The 17,181-nt window shown below is 46.4% G+C and overlaps 1 protein-coding gene and 1 long non-coding RNA gene across 2 annotated transcripts in view; one reads left to right on the top strand and one right to left on the bottom strand.

The window, feature by feature from the left end:
* Nucleotides 1–544: 544 nt before the first annotated feature.
* Nucleotides 545–17,181, bottom strand: part of CYP20A1 (cytochrome P450 family 20 subfamily A member 1) — a 41,828-nt gene continuing 25,191 nt past the window's right edge. Inside the window, exons 9-13 of the mRNA XM_083411398.1 lie at nucleotides 14,602–14,722; nucleotides 12,772–12,883; nucleotides 12,278–12,342; nucleotides 6,866–6,955; nucleotides 545–4,335 (exon numbers count right to left, since the gene is read on the bottom strand). Coding sequence (XP_083267524.1) covers nucleotides 4,185–4,335; nucleotides 6,866–6,955; nucleotides 12,278–12,342; nucleotides 12,772–12,883; nucleotides 14,602–14,722 — 539 coding nt within the window. The 3' untranslated portion in view covers nucleotides 545–4,184. The remainder of the gene's footprint in view (nucleotides 4,336–6,865; nucleotides 6,956–12,277; nucleotides 12,343–12,771; nucleotides 12,884–14,601; nucleotides 14,723–17,181) is intronic.
* On the top strand, nucleotides 6,964–12,856 carry LOC310665020. Its single transcript, XR_014505146.1, has 3 exons — nucleotides 6,964–7,299; nucleotides 12,284–12,377; nucleotides 12,736–12,856. It is a non-coding gene; the product is annotated as an uncharacterized lncRNA (long non-coding RNA).

Genomic DNA, 17,181 nt, shown 5'->3' with positions numbered 1-17,181 from the left:
TATTATATTCACAAAGCTTGAGTTAAGGACTTGAGTTAAAAGTCTTAGAGAAAGTCTCGGAAAGTATCGGAGAAAGCCTTAATTAGCTCCAGCTCAACTAAACCTACCAACTACTTATCAGTAGCTAACAGGACCAGTGGTCAGGGATGATGGGAGTTGTAGTCCCAAAACATCTGGAGGGCTGAGTTTGCCTATGCCTGGTCTAGTCCTTCCCCTGCCCATCCCCCTAATATTCTTAAGAGGGTCTCTTCTCCAGTCTTCAGAGAGTAGCTGGAAGAGGGGAGGCAGAAAAAGGTCCTCCTTTCCTTCCACTCTGCAGTTTTAATCTGAAATCTTAGGTGCGGTACTGCGCCCAGAGCTCAGAAACTGCTCGCGCTCATGAAATTCCCTGTTGCAAAATGCGTCTAGAGCAATGGGAGTTTCGAACACCGGCCACAACCTGATGAAGGAGTGGTTCCAGTTAATCCTGCGATTCTCCACCCTATGCTCCACCTGTAAAGAAAGCCATGTTAAAAACAACCACAGGCTTCCCCAGCAATCAAACTATGTCAAAGCATACTTTATTTAAGGAAAGAATGAAGTCAGAAAGGAAGCTGGAGAACAGAACACCCAAACAAGTCCGGGATCAAGTAATGAGAAAGCAAGTTCTTCATTCCTATCTGCGGTGGAAGTCAAAGAACGCACACTCTAGTCTCACCTTATAAACCACGCTCACTGAAATGTTGGGCTAAGCACAACCCATTCTGCAACTTGCGTGCAAAAAGCGGGAGACACACAGAGCTCTGCATGCCTCAAATTGAAGACATCTAAACTCTTCCGCATGTGCTCCCTGCATAATCCAATCACGGATGCAGAGCCTCCATGTCTGCAAGACGTTTTCGCACTTTCTGCTGCATGCATGGGAGACAGCAGGCCATACTGCTTTCAGGTGTTGCAAATGCAGATAGGAAGCTGAGAACATGCTTACTGGTGCTCAAGATTCGGTCATCCTCTTACAAGCCCTGAAAAGTCTTTTGCACCCTAGGCGGCTGCGTTTTGGCCGTTTTGTATAAGTAGGTCATCTACCCCCTGCTTTTCGGTCCATCACCCTGCAGCTTTAATATTGGGGTGGGGGTGGGGAGGATAAGCAGGCATCTTGTGGCATTCAAAAGTACCTGGCCACAAAGTTGTGGCAAGCAGCATTAAGGCATTTCCATCGCCCATCGCTTGGTTCTTCCAAAGTTGCATAGTGTTGATGTCGAGAAACAAGTTTATCGTGCTGGTGAGTGATCAAGTCAAACGCCCACCTCAAAATCTTAGAGATTCCGGCTTCTGGAAAAGGCTTGATTCACCCCAGTACAGATGGCAACAATTTTGCATGGGAGATTCATTCCCAACCCCGTTCCGGGGCCAAAAGGACCCACACTCTGGGAATCGTGCATCAATTGGGGACATGCCTAAAATGGTTGTTCCCTGTAGTTGTCATACAAAAGCATAGGGTACCCCTAGGCGGAGCACAGGGAGGTGGGGAATTCGAATAAGGTGCCTCCTCGCCAGGTAAGTCTAAACAATGGTTTGTAGCACAATTCAGAGGACTCTTTCAAGCATTAAGTAGAAAGCTCGGCAAGGGAAAGAAAGAATAAAAATAAAAATCCGAGGCTGCTAACTGGTCACAAGCCTTTAAACTTAGTGTACTAATTTTGCTGACTATTTTAGTTGACTATTTTTCATTGAAGCTAATTGCATGGGTAGAAGAATTGCAGTTTAAAAAGTTAGCAGGAAGAGGAACTCTGATTAAAAAAAAGGCACTTGGGCCTGAAAACAATTTGGAACGTTATAACTGGATATGGAGCAACTAACTGGTTCAAAATTTGGAAAGGAGTACGGCAAGGCTGTATATTGTCTCCCTGCTTATTTAACTTATATGCAGAATTCATCGTGCGAAAGGCTGGGCTGGATGAATCCCAAGCCGGAATTAAGATTTCCAGAAGAAATATCAACAACCTCAGATATGCAGATGACACAACCTTGATGGCAGAAAGTGAGGAGGAATTAAAGAACCTTTTAATGAGGGTGAAAGAGGAGAGTGCAAAATATGGTGTGAAGCTCAACATCAAAAAAAGGAAGATCATGGCCACTGGGCCCATCACCTCCTGGCAAATAGAAGGGGAAGAAATGGAGGCAGTGAGAGATTTTACTTTCTTGGGCTCCATGATCACTGCACATGGTGACAGCAGCCACGTAATTAAAAGACGCCTGTTTCTTGGGAGAAAAGCAATGAGAAACCTAGACAGCATCTTAAAAAACAGAGACATCACCTTGCCAACAAAGGTGTGTATAGTAAAAACTATGGTTTTCCGAGTAGTGATGTATGGAAGTGAGAGCTGGACCATAAAGAAGGCTGATTGCCGAAGAATGGATGCTTTTGAATTCTGGTGCTGGAGGAGACTCTTGAGAGTCCCATGGACTGCAAGGAGATCAAACCGATCCATTCTTAAGGAAATCAGCCCTGAGAGCTCACTGGAAGGACAGATTCTGAAGCTGAGACTCCAATACTTTGGCCACCTCATGAGAAGAGAAGACTCCATGGAAAAGACCCTGATGTTGGGAAAGATGGAGGGCACAAGGAGAAGGGGACAACAGAGGACGAGATGGTTGGACAGTGTTCTCGAAGCTACCAGCCTGAGTTTGACCAAACTGCGGGATGCAGTGGAAGACAGGAGTGCCTGGCGTGCTCTGGTTCATGGGGTCACAAAAAGTCAGACACGACTAAATGACTAAACAACAACAACAATATAAAATGGGTTGATGATAATGCATAACGGAGATTCATTTTGATCGGAGCTACTTTTGAAAACAAAACACTGCATTGGTAGCGCAGCTGGTTTGGCCCCTCAAACCTGTACGGCAGAAAAGCAGCTCTTCCCAGAGGTCTCCGTTGAAAAAATAAAAATGCAACATCCTTAGGTGTGTTCTTCTGGATTAATTCAGTTCAGAACTACTCCTGAACACAGAGACAATTGATCAATACAATCGCTGTGCATCGCTCCTGAACCTGATCAGTCCCAATCCAGTTTAAGTCAGTTGCGGCCAAGTCCCACTGAATGCAATGGGGTGTCTCCAACTTACAATGAATGTGTTCCATTGCTTTCAATGGGGATTAGTTGCAACTGACTTAAAACTGGATTGGAGCCTGGACTAGGCATACAAATGAGAAGCTGTAACTAACTAATCTGCTTCTGCATGTCATCTTGAATATTCACCCACGGATTTTTTCAATTCTGTTTCGAAACTTGTTTCTCTAATACAGCTCATGGAGAAGTAAGAACTATGGTTGGGTTTTACGATATTATTGAAAACGGGCTTCTGGTCTCCAATCTGACCTTCTTAGCAGCCAGTCTTTTGTAGCTAAGTCAAGGCTTAATTTAAGGCTAGAACTCATCAAACGTTACACCAAAAATTGTGTTTTCCCATGCAACGACACAGTCCTGAAAAAGTGATTCTCGCCCCTGTAAGAATAAAAAGTGTTCCTTCATATATAAAAACAAGTTTGCCAGAACTTAATGGTGCATATACAAAATGCCTTACCTCAACCTACCTATACACACATTGGGTGTGTACAGCATAAGAGCATCTAAAACAGAATGTGCGGCTATTTTGCAACTCTAATTATTTCCAGCTTTCGGAGGTGGGAGCTTAGTCTGCAATACATCTATTCTATAAAATTATCCTCTTCTGTCAGTCCTTCAGATTATATTACAGTTTCGTTAGAGGCAACCTGATTATCTTCAGTGTTTCGGTTGCCATGTTTCAAAAAGTGAAAATCGGGACACAAAAGTGGTTGTTGGGCAAAGTCGTTGAGCTGTTTTTTTTTAGTTTTGCCAAAAGTTGTTGAGCTTTTATTGCAAAATAAAAAGAAGTTTTTGAACTGTTTTTAAGGAAATTTGCCAAAATCTAGACTTCCGACATGGATTGCCATACGCCCGGATTTTCCCGGACACGTCAGCGATTTTCACCCAGATGCTGTTTCTGACTGCCATATTCTGGTTAAGTCTGGATATACAGCAGCCCTAGCTTAGGCCATTTTCATTAAAGAAGAGGGGAAGTATTTTAGGCCAAGAATGCCGAAAAATTATTACAGTGAGATAACGGAAGACGGCGGATGGCACTAATGGGACTCTTGAAATAAAACTCCATGGCTCGCCTCAGTTTCTCTTGGATATGGTTATCCAGGCTTCCTCCTTCGGCGAGGTGACCAGCTCATATCTGGTATCCACGACTTGACCTTCTACAGAACGCAAGTGGAGTTTCCTCACAATCACAGTCAGCAGGATTGTAGCTACCGTGTAGGCAAACCTGTGTAACCAGAGGGGAGGAGAAGGCAAATAATAATAATAATAATAATAATAATACAGTGGTGCCCCACAAGACGAATGCCTCGCAAGACGGAAAACCCGCTAGACGAAAGGGTTTTCCGTTTTGGAGGTGCTTCGCAGGACGAATTTGCTATGGGCTTGCTTCGCAAGACGAAAATGCCTTGCGATTCCTGGGGTTTTTTTCCCCCTCCCAGCCTTTTTCCCAAGCCCCTAAGCCGCTTAACAGCTGTTCGCTAAGCCGCTTATCAGCTGATCTAAGCCGCTAATAGCCTTTTAGCAGCTAATCCGCTAATCCCTTAAGCCTTTAATAGCCGCTAATAGCCGCTAAACCGCTAATAGCGCTAATACGCTAATGGGCTTGCTTCACAAGACGAAAAAAACCGCAAGACGAAGAGACTCGCGGAACGGATTCTTTTCGTCTTGCGAGGCACCACTGTAATAATAATAATAATAATAATAATAATAATAATAATAATAATTTATTACTTATACCCCAGCCACTCTGGGCGGCTTCCAGGAAATATTAAAATACTGTGATACATCAAACATTAAAAGCCTCCCTAAACAGGGCTGCCTTCAGATGTCTTCTAAAAGTCTGGTAGTTATTTTTCTCTTTGACATCTGGTGGGAGGGCGTTCCACAGGGCGGGTGCCACTACCGAGAAGGCCCTCTGCCTGGTTCCCTGTAACTTGGCTTCTCGCAGTGAGGGAACCGCCAGAAGGCCCTCGGCGCTGGACCTCAGTGAAGAAAAAGTCAGAGCTTTAGATCCTCCAAAATGCGTCTCTGGAGTGTGGGACCCTAAGGGAGGGCAGGGAATGCCCCCAAATGGATTTGGGGCAATTCCCCTCCTCTCCCTGTGTCCCATCCCGCAATGTTCAGGAGGTACCTGTCAGTTTGCATTTCTTAGAACAGAAAGTATTGATCTGATGTGTAGAGATCTTTCCTATTCTAATTAATTCCAGAGGGTTCTGGAAGCTTCTCTGTGTGAAAGAAGCAAGCAGAAGGTTCCTGATGTTTGGGTTATTCTTTCAGAGAAGCTGAGTACAGTCATAGTTGAAGTAGCTTGGGGATAAGTATTTTTGGGTTGTGTGCTGCGGCGACCCATAAGTAATGGAGCGCGTTACTTCTGGGTTTTACCGCTCGCGCATGTGCAGATGGTCAAAATGACGTCACACGCATGCGCGGAAGCAGCAACACGCGCAGACGCGGGTTGCGTTCGCTTCTGGATGCGAACGGGGCTCCGGAACGGATCCTGTTTGCATCCAGAGGTACGACTGTACAGCTGGCTTAAACTGGTTCTGTTATCTCTTCTGTCAAGGTCATGGTGGCGATAAAAATACGCCAGAAGAAGCCTGGGTTTCACTTTCCCTTTCTATCTCACTTCCTTCTGGTGTGGTGTTCTGTACATAGTATGCTTAGCGTTGAGTTTTAGACTTATTGTAAGTTGAAGTTAAGTCTGCAGCAACTGGATTTCTTATGGACAGTGCCAATCCTGAATGTATTGTATTTGTGACCATTATGCTCATTTGCCTTCAGTAGCAGTAAAGCTCTGCTGGATGAAATATTAATTGCCTCTATTTTTTTGAGAATCCCGCAACGTATTTTAAGATTTTACTCTGCTAGGCATACGTTGGAATCTGCTCTGGATCAATAACGAGTAGGATTTCATGACAGTACCCCACCCCAAACATGGGGTGCAGGTGGTGCTGTGGGCTAAACCACAAAGCTCAGGATTTGCTGATCAGAAGGTCAGCGGTTTGAATCCCCGCAACGGGGTGAGCTCCCGTTGCTCGGTCCCTGCTCCTGCCCACCTAGTAGTTTGAAAGCATGTTAAAGTGCAAGTAGATAAATAGGTACCACTCTGGCGGGAAGGTAAACAGCGTTTCCGTGCGCTGCTCTGGTTCGCCAGAAGCGGCTTCGTCATGCTGGCCACATGACCTGGAAGCTGTACGCCGGCTCCCTCAGCCAATAAGGTGAGATGAGCTCATGCCAGCCTAGCAGTTCGAAAGCACATCAACGTGCAAGTAGATAAATAGGTACCGCTCCGGCGGGAAGGTAAACGGCGTTTCCATGCACTGCTCTGGTTCGCTAGAAGTGGCTTAGTCATGCTGGCCACATGACCTGGAAGCTGCACGCCGGCTCCCTCGGCCAATAAAGCGAGATGAGCGCCGCAACCCCAGAGTCGGTCACGACTGGACTAATGGTCAGGGGTCCCTTTATACCCACCCGAAACCCTCCGGAGAGAGCCTTTTTTGTAGGGAGGGCCCAGTCAGTCGGGAGGCAAGGTGGAGAGTAAGAAAGAGGAGTGAACAGAAAAATTCCCTTCCATCTTATCTCTAGGATCAAAGCAAGAACGGGCAACGGAGGAGATCACACAATCCATTAGGCGAAATGACCTGGAGAAAATGCTACTCAAAAGCCCCCCCCCCCCTCTCTCTTGCTGCCTCACTCCTCACAGAAACAGAGATGCTCTGTTCTTGCTCCCCCCCCCAATAAAAAAATATGCTCACCTCAGTTCAGGGCATTCCTGGCTACCTGAGAAACCCAGAAGGGAGAAGTTTTTCATGGCAGAGTCGTCACTGAATCTATCTGGATCAAATCTACAAGAGAAAGAAGGAACAAAAATAAGGATCAGAAACCTCTCTGACCCCAAAAACTAGGTCTGCAAGAATGCCATTATAAGGCAGCCAGAAAGTACATCAGTACAAAATATACAGGGCCCCAGTGTCTGTGTGCCTGATCCCTTTTCTCCCTCGATTTCTGTACTGCTTGCTCTAAAGCCCTGCAATCTAATTTCTCTGCTCTCTTTTCTTCTTTCCTTGCAGCCTGCCAGCCAGCCTGCACAATGCTTCCTCCCAATTTTTCGCAACCCAGCCAGGCTGCGAACAAGTACCTGTGCAGAAGCTGATGATTCATTAGAATGAAAAGCTTGTTTCACCATCAGGTCAGTGGGTTTTTAAAAGCAATTATACAGCCTAGTCTAAATTAACGTTAAGATTGCCATCATCGAGGGACTGACAAGGCGTGAGATGATGCCGGGCGTTAAATAATTCGGTATTTGAATGACTGGTATTAGTAATTGTATTATAATTTGGTATTGTTATAGTGAGGCTGTTACCGGATGGTAATTGAAAATTAAGATGATGCCAGGCTGTTTAAAGCAAAAAGGGGAAAGAGCATTGACGGCAGAAAATAATATTGAGTAGAGCCTGTGTTGCAGCACATGTGCTATTTTGCATGCATGGTATTTCTCTGGATGTGAAAAGAATTACCGTATTTTTTGCTCTATAAGACTCACTTTTTCCCTCCTAAAAAGTAAGGGGAAATGTGTGTGCGTTTTATGGAGCGAATGCAGGCTGCGCAGCTATCCCAGAAGCCAGAACAGCAAGAGAGATTGCTGCTTTCGCTGCGCAGAGATCCCTCTTGCTGTTCTGGCTTCTGAGATTCAGAAATATTTTTTTCTTGTTTTCCTCCTCCAAAAACTAGGTGCGTCTTATGGTCTGGTGCATCTTACAGAGCGAAAAATACAGTATTTACTTTTTTATTCTTCAAACCTTCAGCTGTTTGAGTGTTGCACCCTTTTCTTAAAAGCCAGCTGGGATTTGCAGTGAAACAGCAAATTCGGCTCATATTTGCTGAATTCCCTACTGCCAACTTTTTAAATGCCAACCTGGAGACAATCAGAACAGGCAGCTATTAGTAGCTGCCGTATAGGGAAGAAAGTTCATTTTTTTTGCTTTTTGGGTCTGGCATAGGCTGCTTTCAGGACCAGGCCTACGCAGCGGGATTTGCAGGAGACGACGGAGTCTCCCTGTCAAGAGTTGTTTCCACTTCCCATACTCCTGCCCCCACCAGCCATAATTTCTTTCATCCCACTGACATCATCACCACATCCTTGCCATATAGCTCTCAGCCAGTGCCCTCATTTTTCAAAAGGGACAACAGCACTTGTGCTTCCAGTTCTTCCTGTGGAACTCCTGGAGACTATATCAGCACCTACGATTCTTATTGGCTGTGTTGCTCATCTGCTTCCTTTTTCCAAGAAGAAGAAGAGTTTGGATTTGATATCCCGCCTTTCACTCCTCTTCAGGAGTCTCAAAGCGGCTAACATTCTCCTTTCCCTTCCTCCCCCACAACAAACACTCTGTGAGGTGAGTGAGGCTGAGAGACTTCAGGGAAGTGTGACTGGCCCAAGGTCACCCAGCAGCTGCGTGTGGAGGAGCGGAGATGAGAACCCGGTTCCCCAGATTACGAGTCTAGCACCCTTAACCACTATACCACACTGGCTCTCTTTCCAAGAGGAAAGCTATGGCTGCCGGAGAGAGAGCAGGGGCCCTTGGACTGAATTTATTTCTTTAGATTAAGCCCTACTGTGTTTCCGCCCTGAACTGAAATCGGTAAGCAACCCCAGAGCCACGTTGCCCAAACGATTAAAAGTTGCCATCTGCAGGCCAAAGAGCAGTTCCTGTTATGATGCAGAAGTCAAGATCTCAAGCCAAGAATCCATAAAAATGAGTCTGGAAATCATGAGGTACAGCCTCCATTTCCTTAAAAACAAAAATCCATGACTGATGTTTCCTCCTCCGAACCACAGATTTCGTTATGAATTGCGACGGCAACATCTCCTTCTCACAGCGACCTGTTTTTAAAAAGAAAATCCTGCGCACAGCATTTGCCACAGAAGGTCATGAACGTTCAGAAAAGGAAGTTATCGATTAAAAAAAAAAAAATGCCACCCAAAGCATTTTGCAAGAACACACATTTGCAAAGCCCTGAGTTTGAAAGCAAGGGTGCAAATCCGTCTTAACAAAAGGGGCTTTTCGCCTCACCCAGGATGTTTAATAATAATAATAATAATAATAATAATAATAATAATAATAATAATAAATTTTATTTATATCCCGCCCTCCCCAGCCGAAGCCGGGCTCAGGGCGGCTAACAACAATAAAACAGTACAACAGTACAACACAACACTCTAAAATCATTCATTATAAAATTAATTCAAAACAAACCACTGGTTTAATTAGGTTCAAAAAAATATAGAACTGAACTGCACGTTTAGAACCATCTCCTGGGACTGTATGGGGGGGGGAGTTTGATTCTCCCACACTTCTAAAACCTCCTGTCTGTTAAAAAGGAAGGCATCGAGGAGAGGTCTTCCGCAATACAGCTGTAGGCTATTTCCAGAGCACTGAGCATATGGCAAGAGGCTATTTCGCCTCTCGCCATCTCATACAAGCAGAACAACAGATGTCATTTCATTTGCGGGCCCAACTCAAGGTGTTCACGTTACTGTTTAAAGTCCTAAATGACTTAGGCTCCGAATACCTGAAAGACTGCCTCGTTCCCTACAGACGACAGGCAAACCTGTATCAGGAATTTTTTTACGTCTTAATGTTTTACCACTTTTTTTATGTAAGCTGCCCTGTGGAACGCCCTCCCATCAGATGTCAAGGAAATAAACAACTATCTGACTTTTAGAAGACATCTGAAGGCAGCCCTGTTTTAGGGAAACTTTTAATGACGGATGTCTTAATGTATTTTTAATATTCTGTTGGGAGCCGCCCAGAGTAGCTGGGGAAACCCAGCCAGATGGGCAGGGTATAAATAATAAAATTTTATTTATTTATTTATTTATTTATCATCATCATCATCATCATCATCACATATTCCCTTGGCTGCTATGGCTCAGTTGGTTAGAGCGTGGTGCCGATAACGCCAAGGTTGCAGGTTCAATCCCCGTATGGGACAACTGCATATTCCTACATTGCAGGGGGTTGGACTAGATGACCCACAGGGTCCCTTGGTTGGAAGGGACCTTGTGGGTCATCTAGTCCAACCCCCTGCAATACAGGAAACATTTGCCCAGTATGGGTCTCAAACCTACAACCCTGAGATTAAGAGTCTCGTTCTTTACCAACTGAGCTATCCTGGGAAGCCAGGTCAAGAGAAGACTTCTTTTTCCACATGCTATTTTTCCATGCGCAGCGCTTTTTTAAAACAACAACAACAACACTGGGGAGCATTCCAACATGCAGTCCTCCCCCTTGCCTCTAAAATACAGTGGTGCCCCGCAAGACGAATGCCTCGCAAGACGGAAAACCCGCTAGACGAAAAGGTTTTCCGTTTTGGAGGTGCTTCGCAAAACGAATTTGCTATGGGCTTGCTTCGCAAGACGAAAATGTCTTGCGATTCCTGTTTCCCCCCCTCCCCCCCTTTTTCCCAAGCCCCTAAGCCGCTTAACAGCTGTTCGCTAAGCCGCTTAACAGCTGATCGCTAAGCCGCTTAACAGCTGATCTAAGCCGCTTATCAGCTGATCTAAGCCGCTAATAGCCTTTTAGCAGCTAATCCGCTAATCCCTTAAGCCTTTAATAGCCGCTAATAGCCGCTAAACCGCTAATAGCGCTAATAGCGCTAATCCACTAATGGGCTTGCTTCGCAAGACGAAAAAAACCACAAGACGAAGAGACTCGCGGAACGGATTCTTTTCGTCTTGCGAGGCACCACTGTAGTACATTGGTACCTCTGGATGCGAACGGGATCCGTTCTGCAGCCCCGTTCACACCCAGAAGCAAACGCAACTCGTGTCTGCGCAGGTTGCGATTCGCCGCTTCCGCGCAGGCGTGTGACATCATTTTGACCATCTGCACATGTGCGAGAAGCGAAACCCGGAAGTAACACGCTCCGTTACTTCCGGGTCGCCGCAGCGCACAATCTGAAAATACTTATCCCGAAGCTACTTTAAGCTGAGGTATGATTATACAATATACCTGAAGGGAAGACAGGAGTGCCTGGCGTGCTCTGATCCATGGGGTCATGAAGAGTCGGACACGACTAAACAAAAACATACCTGAAGGAGCGTCTCCACCCCCACCATTCAGCCCGGACACTGAGGTCCAGCTCCAATGGCCTTCTGGCGGTTCTCTAACTGTGAGAAGTGAAGTTACAGGGAACCAGGCAGAGGGCCTTCTTGGTAGTGGCACCCGCCCTGTGGAATGCCTTCCCATCAGATGTCAAGGAAATAAACAACTACAGTGGTACCTCGGGTTAAGTACTTAATTCGTTCCAGAGGTCCGTACTTAACCTCAAACTGTTCTTAACCTGAAGCACCACTTTAGCTAATGGGGCCTCCTGCTGCCGCCGCGCCGCCGGAGCACGATTTCTGTTCTTATCCTGAAGCAAAGTTCTTAACCTGAAGCACTATTTTTGGTTTAGCGGAGCCTGTATCCTGAAGCGTATGTAACCCGAGGTACCACTGTATCTGACTTTTAGAAGACATCTGAAGGCAGCCCTGTTTAGGGAAGCTTTTAATATGTGATGAATTATTGTATTTTAATATTTTGCTGGAGGCCACCCAGAGTGGCTGGGGAAACCCAGCCAGATGGGCGGGGTATGTATGTATGTACAATTCAAAGTGTTGGTGCTGACCTTTAAAGCCCTAAAAGGCCTCGGTCCAGTATATCTGAAGGAGCGTCTCCACCCCCATCGTTCTGCCCGGACACCGAGGTCCAGCTCCGAGGGCCTTCTGGCAATTCCCTCACTGCGAGAGGCCATGTTACAGGGAACCAGGCAGAGGGCCTTCTTGGTAGTGGCGCCCCGCCCTGTGGAACGCCCTCCCATCAGATGTCAAAGCGATTAACAACTACCTGACATTCAGAAGACATCTGAAGGCAGCCCTGTTCAGGGAAGTTTTTAATATGTGACATTTTAGTGTATTTTTCATCTTTGTTGGAAGCCGCCCAGAGTGGCTGGGGAAACCCAGCCAGATGGGCGGGGTACAAATAATAAATTTATTATTATTATTATTATTATTATTATTATTATTATTATTATTACAACCCAACCATCCATTTAGAAACACATGGAAAAATCAGCTGGAAGGGGAAAGACAGAAACAGATAAAGTTACTTGTGTTTCCATACTTATAGGGCAACGGCCAAGTCGAGCTGTCATGTAACACCACACCGAGCGCATACAGCACGAGAGTCTGAAACGAAATGAAAAATGCATCACTTTAGCCAGGTCAGATGACACAGCACATTCGCAGCACACAAACCGCGCACCCTAGCAGACCACTGCGGGCTTTGCAGAGGGATTCTGTACCTCTCAACAGGTACAGGATGGAAACTGAATAAGCTTTATTCATGCAAAATCCAGCCACCTTGCAGAATGAATTTGCCAAGTCCTAGGCTCTGTGGTTTAACCCACAGCGCCACCCGCATCCCTAATCCAATATAATACCCAACAAATCCACTTTCTATGAGCAAACATTATTTTCAGTCCTCAAAGCTAAATATCATTATTTCTTTTTCATGCAAAACGTCTCTGAGAGGTTTCCAACCTTTAACAAACGTTAACAATGACTTTTCTCTGATTAAAGGAAAGGGAGGCTATGAGCGCCGGCTTCCAGTCCTACCTCTTTGGGAATAATATGCTGGTCAACGCTGCCCTCCAGCTCTTGCAGCCGAGCCGCAATGGGTGTCAGTTTTGATGTTCTCACCGTCTCACACAGAACCTGCCGGCAATATCTGCAAACAGAGAAACCCATTGCAAGCCTTTCATTTGAAGCAAGAAAAAGGTGGCAACAACAATGAAAACCCCATCGGACACACTTCTTCAGACTCCTGAAGAAGGCTTCTTAGATTCTGTAAGGGCAAGAATCAAAACCGAGGGCTTCACGTTAAGTTACAGCGCAACTTGTAGCAGGATCAATCCATTAGCGTACAAATTGCATTTCGTCTGGCCAGAACGCCAGCGCAAAACATTCCCAAATTGCTATCCATGCTTTGAAGAAAAGAAGCACAGATTCTGATGTGGGGCTCACGTACTCCATGCCCCCTGAGTCTTTCAGTTCCACCTCTGGTCCATGGATTTGCTTAAAAATCAGGGCCTAATGTTACAAGATGCTGTCTAGCAATGACAAACCTAGACAGCATCTTAAAAAGTAGAGACATCACCTTGCCAACAAAGGTCCGTATAGTATTTGTATTTGGAAGTAGGTCTGGTGGCGCTGTGGGTTAAACCACAGAGCCTAGGACTTGCCAATCAGAAGGTCGGTGGTTCGAATCCCCGCGACGGGGTGAGCTCCCGTTGTTCGGACCCTGCTCCTGCCAACCTAGCAGTTCGAAAGCATGTCAAAGTGCAAGTAGATAAATAGGTACCACTCCAGCGGGAGGGTAAACAGTGTTTCCGTGCGCTGCTCTGGTTTGCCAGAAGTGGCTTAGTTATGCTGGCCACATGACCCGGAAGCTGTACGCCGCAACCCCAGAGTCGGACACGACTGGACCTAATGGTTAGGGGTCCCTTTACCTTTACTGCTTCACACAGCTGTCAACTTACAGATTTGAAAATAAGGGACCAGCAGCCTCGAAAATAAGAGATCAGCAGCCCAAATAAGGGATTTTAGTCAACCAGCTCCTTTCCTTTCCCCCATAACAGTCAATCGAAGGAGCCTCCAAAACAAATCCAAAAGCCCCCCCTCCCATGAGATCACCGCCCGCCATTGTACTCAACCAGCTGCTTTCCTTTCCCCCACCATGTGCCCCCGCTCCAGACAGACCTTTTCCCCGGCAAGGGTGAGTGGGCTGTCAATGACGTATCCATCCAATTCCGAGCACAGGTATGTTCAACTTCTGAGCCCCTCCGAGCCAAAGGCAGAAAGCCCAGCCAGCAGCCAAACGAAGCCTCAAGTGGTGGTTCCCACAGCGCAGCAATCTGGCAAAGGGGATGCTGCAAGGAAAACCACCGTCGCCTCTCCACTGGGAAGTGCTGAGCAAAGGCGAGTCCCCAGGCAACGTGGCCGATTTGATCGGCACAAGGCATGCAAGCTCCACCCCCCAGTTGTTCTTAGACTTCTTATTGGGTGAGCAACGCAGCCAAGCAACACAGTTGGAGCCTCCCTCCTCCCTGGCCAGCAGGGAGGTAGGGAGGGAGAGGAGCTGCTTCCTTTGAAACCCGGGAAATTTAAGGGACATCATCAATATGGACAGCAGTGGGAAACGGTGCTGGGATAAGGGAGTTTTCCGCCAAATAAGGGACGGTTGACAGCTATGCTGCTGCACACAAGCGCCAATTCGTCTTTAATTGCACAAGCTGAATTTGCCTGCGTGAGATTCCCACATGCCAAATCGCAACAGCGTGGAAGAGGTACAGGGGTGTGCTCTCAAAACTGGTTAGGTTATCAGGAGAGTTGTAGCTGTTGAGTCCCAAGCACAGCCCTAAAAAACACACACAACCAAGTGAGTACCTGAGTTGCTCAATTTTCACAGGTGTAACTGGACCTTTTCCAAGAACTTGGTCCATCTCCTTGTAAAGCTTCTCCTGAATTTCTTTTGAGGTAGTCAAGAAATAAACTGCCCAGGTGCACACTGTTATATAAAAAAAGAGAAAAAGACGAGAGGATATGTTAAGTCAGCAATTTCTTCCTTTTGATTTACAGTTCCTGTACGGTAGCTAAGAAAAGAAAGCAAAAACGCAGAATGTAAAGATCAGATCATACGAAGCAGTGCTACCCACAAAGAGGAAACAGCTGTTCTGGGGAAATGAAAATATCTGCTTGCAAAAACCAGAAGGGCATTTCAAAAGCCTAAAGAGTTCTTTTGAAGTATGGCTGCTACTTAGCAATTATGGAGTGCTTTCGCCTAAGTGCGCCACATGTGAGATTCAGCCAGCGCTATAACCACCCTGTAAAGTAGACAATTATTATTATTATTCCCACATTGCAGGTGGAGGCTGGGGAGAGAGTAGCTTGCTGAAAGCTATCTAGTGAGTTTAAAGCAGAGCCCAGATTTAGATGATAGACTTCTAGCTCATAGCTCCTATGCTAGAATAGCTTTTGAAGGAGTTGGAAATCTCTAGAGCAGGGATATGGATCATTCCCACGGGCTGGCCATTTCGACAGGCGGGTGGGAGACTGCCTACCTGTCAATCAACTGACATCGCTATGGTGTCAGGCAACCAATTTTTCCTTTGCAGCATGGCAAACCGCGCGTGGGGGGGGGGGGACTAAGCCAAGTGAGGCTTAATGTTTCCACCTATCTGCAACTTCAAGCCTGTAGAAGTTTCCCCATGCCCCATTTAGGGCAGGGGTCAGCTGCACTGCAGCCTTCTTAGACTTTACCGATTGGTAGGGTGAGCGTTGCTCCCAGAGAGGGAGGAAGGAGTCAAAAGACACCAAGGTTGATTCAGAGAAAGAGTTCTTGATTTCTGCTCTCCGGAGTAGCAGAAAGGCACTTGCGTGGTCAGTTCACAGCAAGTCCGAAGAAAGAGAAATTTCACACAGTATATATATATCCTCCAGGCACCCCCTTCCCCCTTCCCCAGGAATCCAGCCTCGTACGCTCATACACGTAAGTTGACATCCATGACCATAAACAGATGTTCCTGTTCTTGTACTCTTATCTTGGGGTTAAGAGGGTCACTCAGCTATAGGAGTTTCCCTTGACGCCATCTCTATCTCCAGCCGTGGGCTGACAGACCCTGTCTTGCAGAGTCTGTGTGTCAGTGTGTCAGGATATTTACAACCTACAAGATAAGATAAGCCCCAGCTCTGCCATCCCGTCTCCACTTCGGAACTGACAAGGCCATCCATTAAGCGTCAAGGACTGATAAAGGAGAGGGCTGTGTTTATATAGCTGGGTTCCTGTTATACATTGGCTCAAGTGCTCAAGTTAATGGTTTTTAGCTAATGGACCCTTGGAGAAGGAAAAATGGGGATTTGGGGGCCCGTTTCAGACTGACTGCACAGCCAGGCTTTAGATTTGGGAAACCCATTCCTTCAGCACTACCGAGAGCCCCAGCTGGCTTGGTCTTACCACTGATCTGCTGACAGTCTGTGACAGCAAGCCTCTCTCGCCGGCACGCAACAAAAAGCGTACTTTTAAGGCTCATGATCATGCATCTGCAGCCATGTCTCTACCTGCGCCATGCCCAATGGCATGTACGGCATCGGGTATGGGGCAGTTGGCTGTGGTTTGGAGAAAATGGCTTCATGTGATGGATGGGGACCAATCTCACCCCTACTCAAGCCACCCCAATCAAGTGAAACCTGATTCTGATTGTTGTTGTTTAGTTGTGTCCGACTCTTCGTGGCCCCATGGACCAGAGCACGCCAGGCACTCCTGTCCTCCACTGCCTCCCACAGTTTGGTCAAACTCATGCTGGTAGCTTCGAGAACAGTGTCCAACCATCTCGTCCTCTGTCCTCCCCTTCTCTTTGTGCCCTCCATCTTTCCCAACATCAGGGTCTTTCCCAGGGAGTCTTCTCTTCTCATGAGGTGGCCTAAGTATTGGAGCCTCAGCTTCACGATCTGTCCTTCCAGTGAGCACTCAGGGCTGATTTCCTTAAGAATGGATAGGTTTGATCTTCTTGCAGTCCATGGGACCCTCAAGAGTCTCCTCCAGCACCATAATTCAAAAGCATCAATTCTGATTCTGATATAATGATCAAAATAATATTCTGTCCTTCATCAGGGCTCAGTATGTGGGAATTTCCCATTTTATCTTTGGGACTACTCTACAAGGTAGGTTAGCCTGGAAAGGCAATGACCCAAGGTCATCCATTTTAATTAATTAAATTTCTGTACCATCCTTCATGCAAGGATCACAGGGCAGTTGGCAATATTAAGCTTCATGGCTGAGCAGTGATTTGAACCCAAGACTTCCTAGTCCTAATTCACCAACCATAGTATGTTGCAAGAACTGGACATGGAGGAAGGGTTTAATTTCCTTTTTGGGCACAAATCACCCCAGGTATAAGATAAGCCCACAGCTGTAGAGTTAGCCAAGCCAGCTGATTAAGGCATGTCAGTTCATTGGTCAATCAGTGG

Source organism: Podarcis tiliguerta (assembly GCF_965153285.1).
Source record: "Podarcis tiliguerta genome assembly, chromosome: 1".
Taxonomy (NCBI): domain Eukaryota; kingdom Metazoa; phylum Chordata; class Lepidosauria; order Squamata; family Lacertidae; genus Podarcis; species Podarcis tiliguerta.
This window is presented reverse-complemented; position numbering and strand designations above follow the sequence as displayed.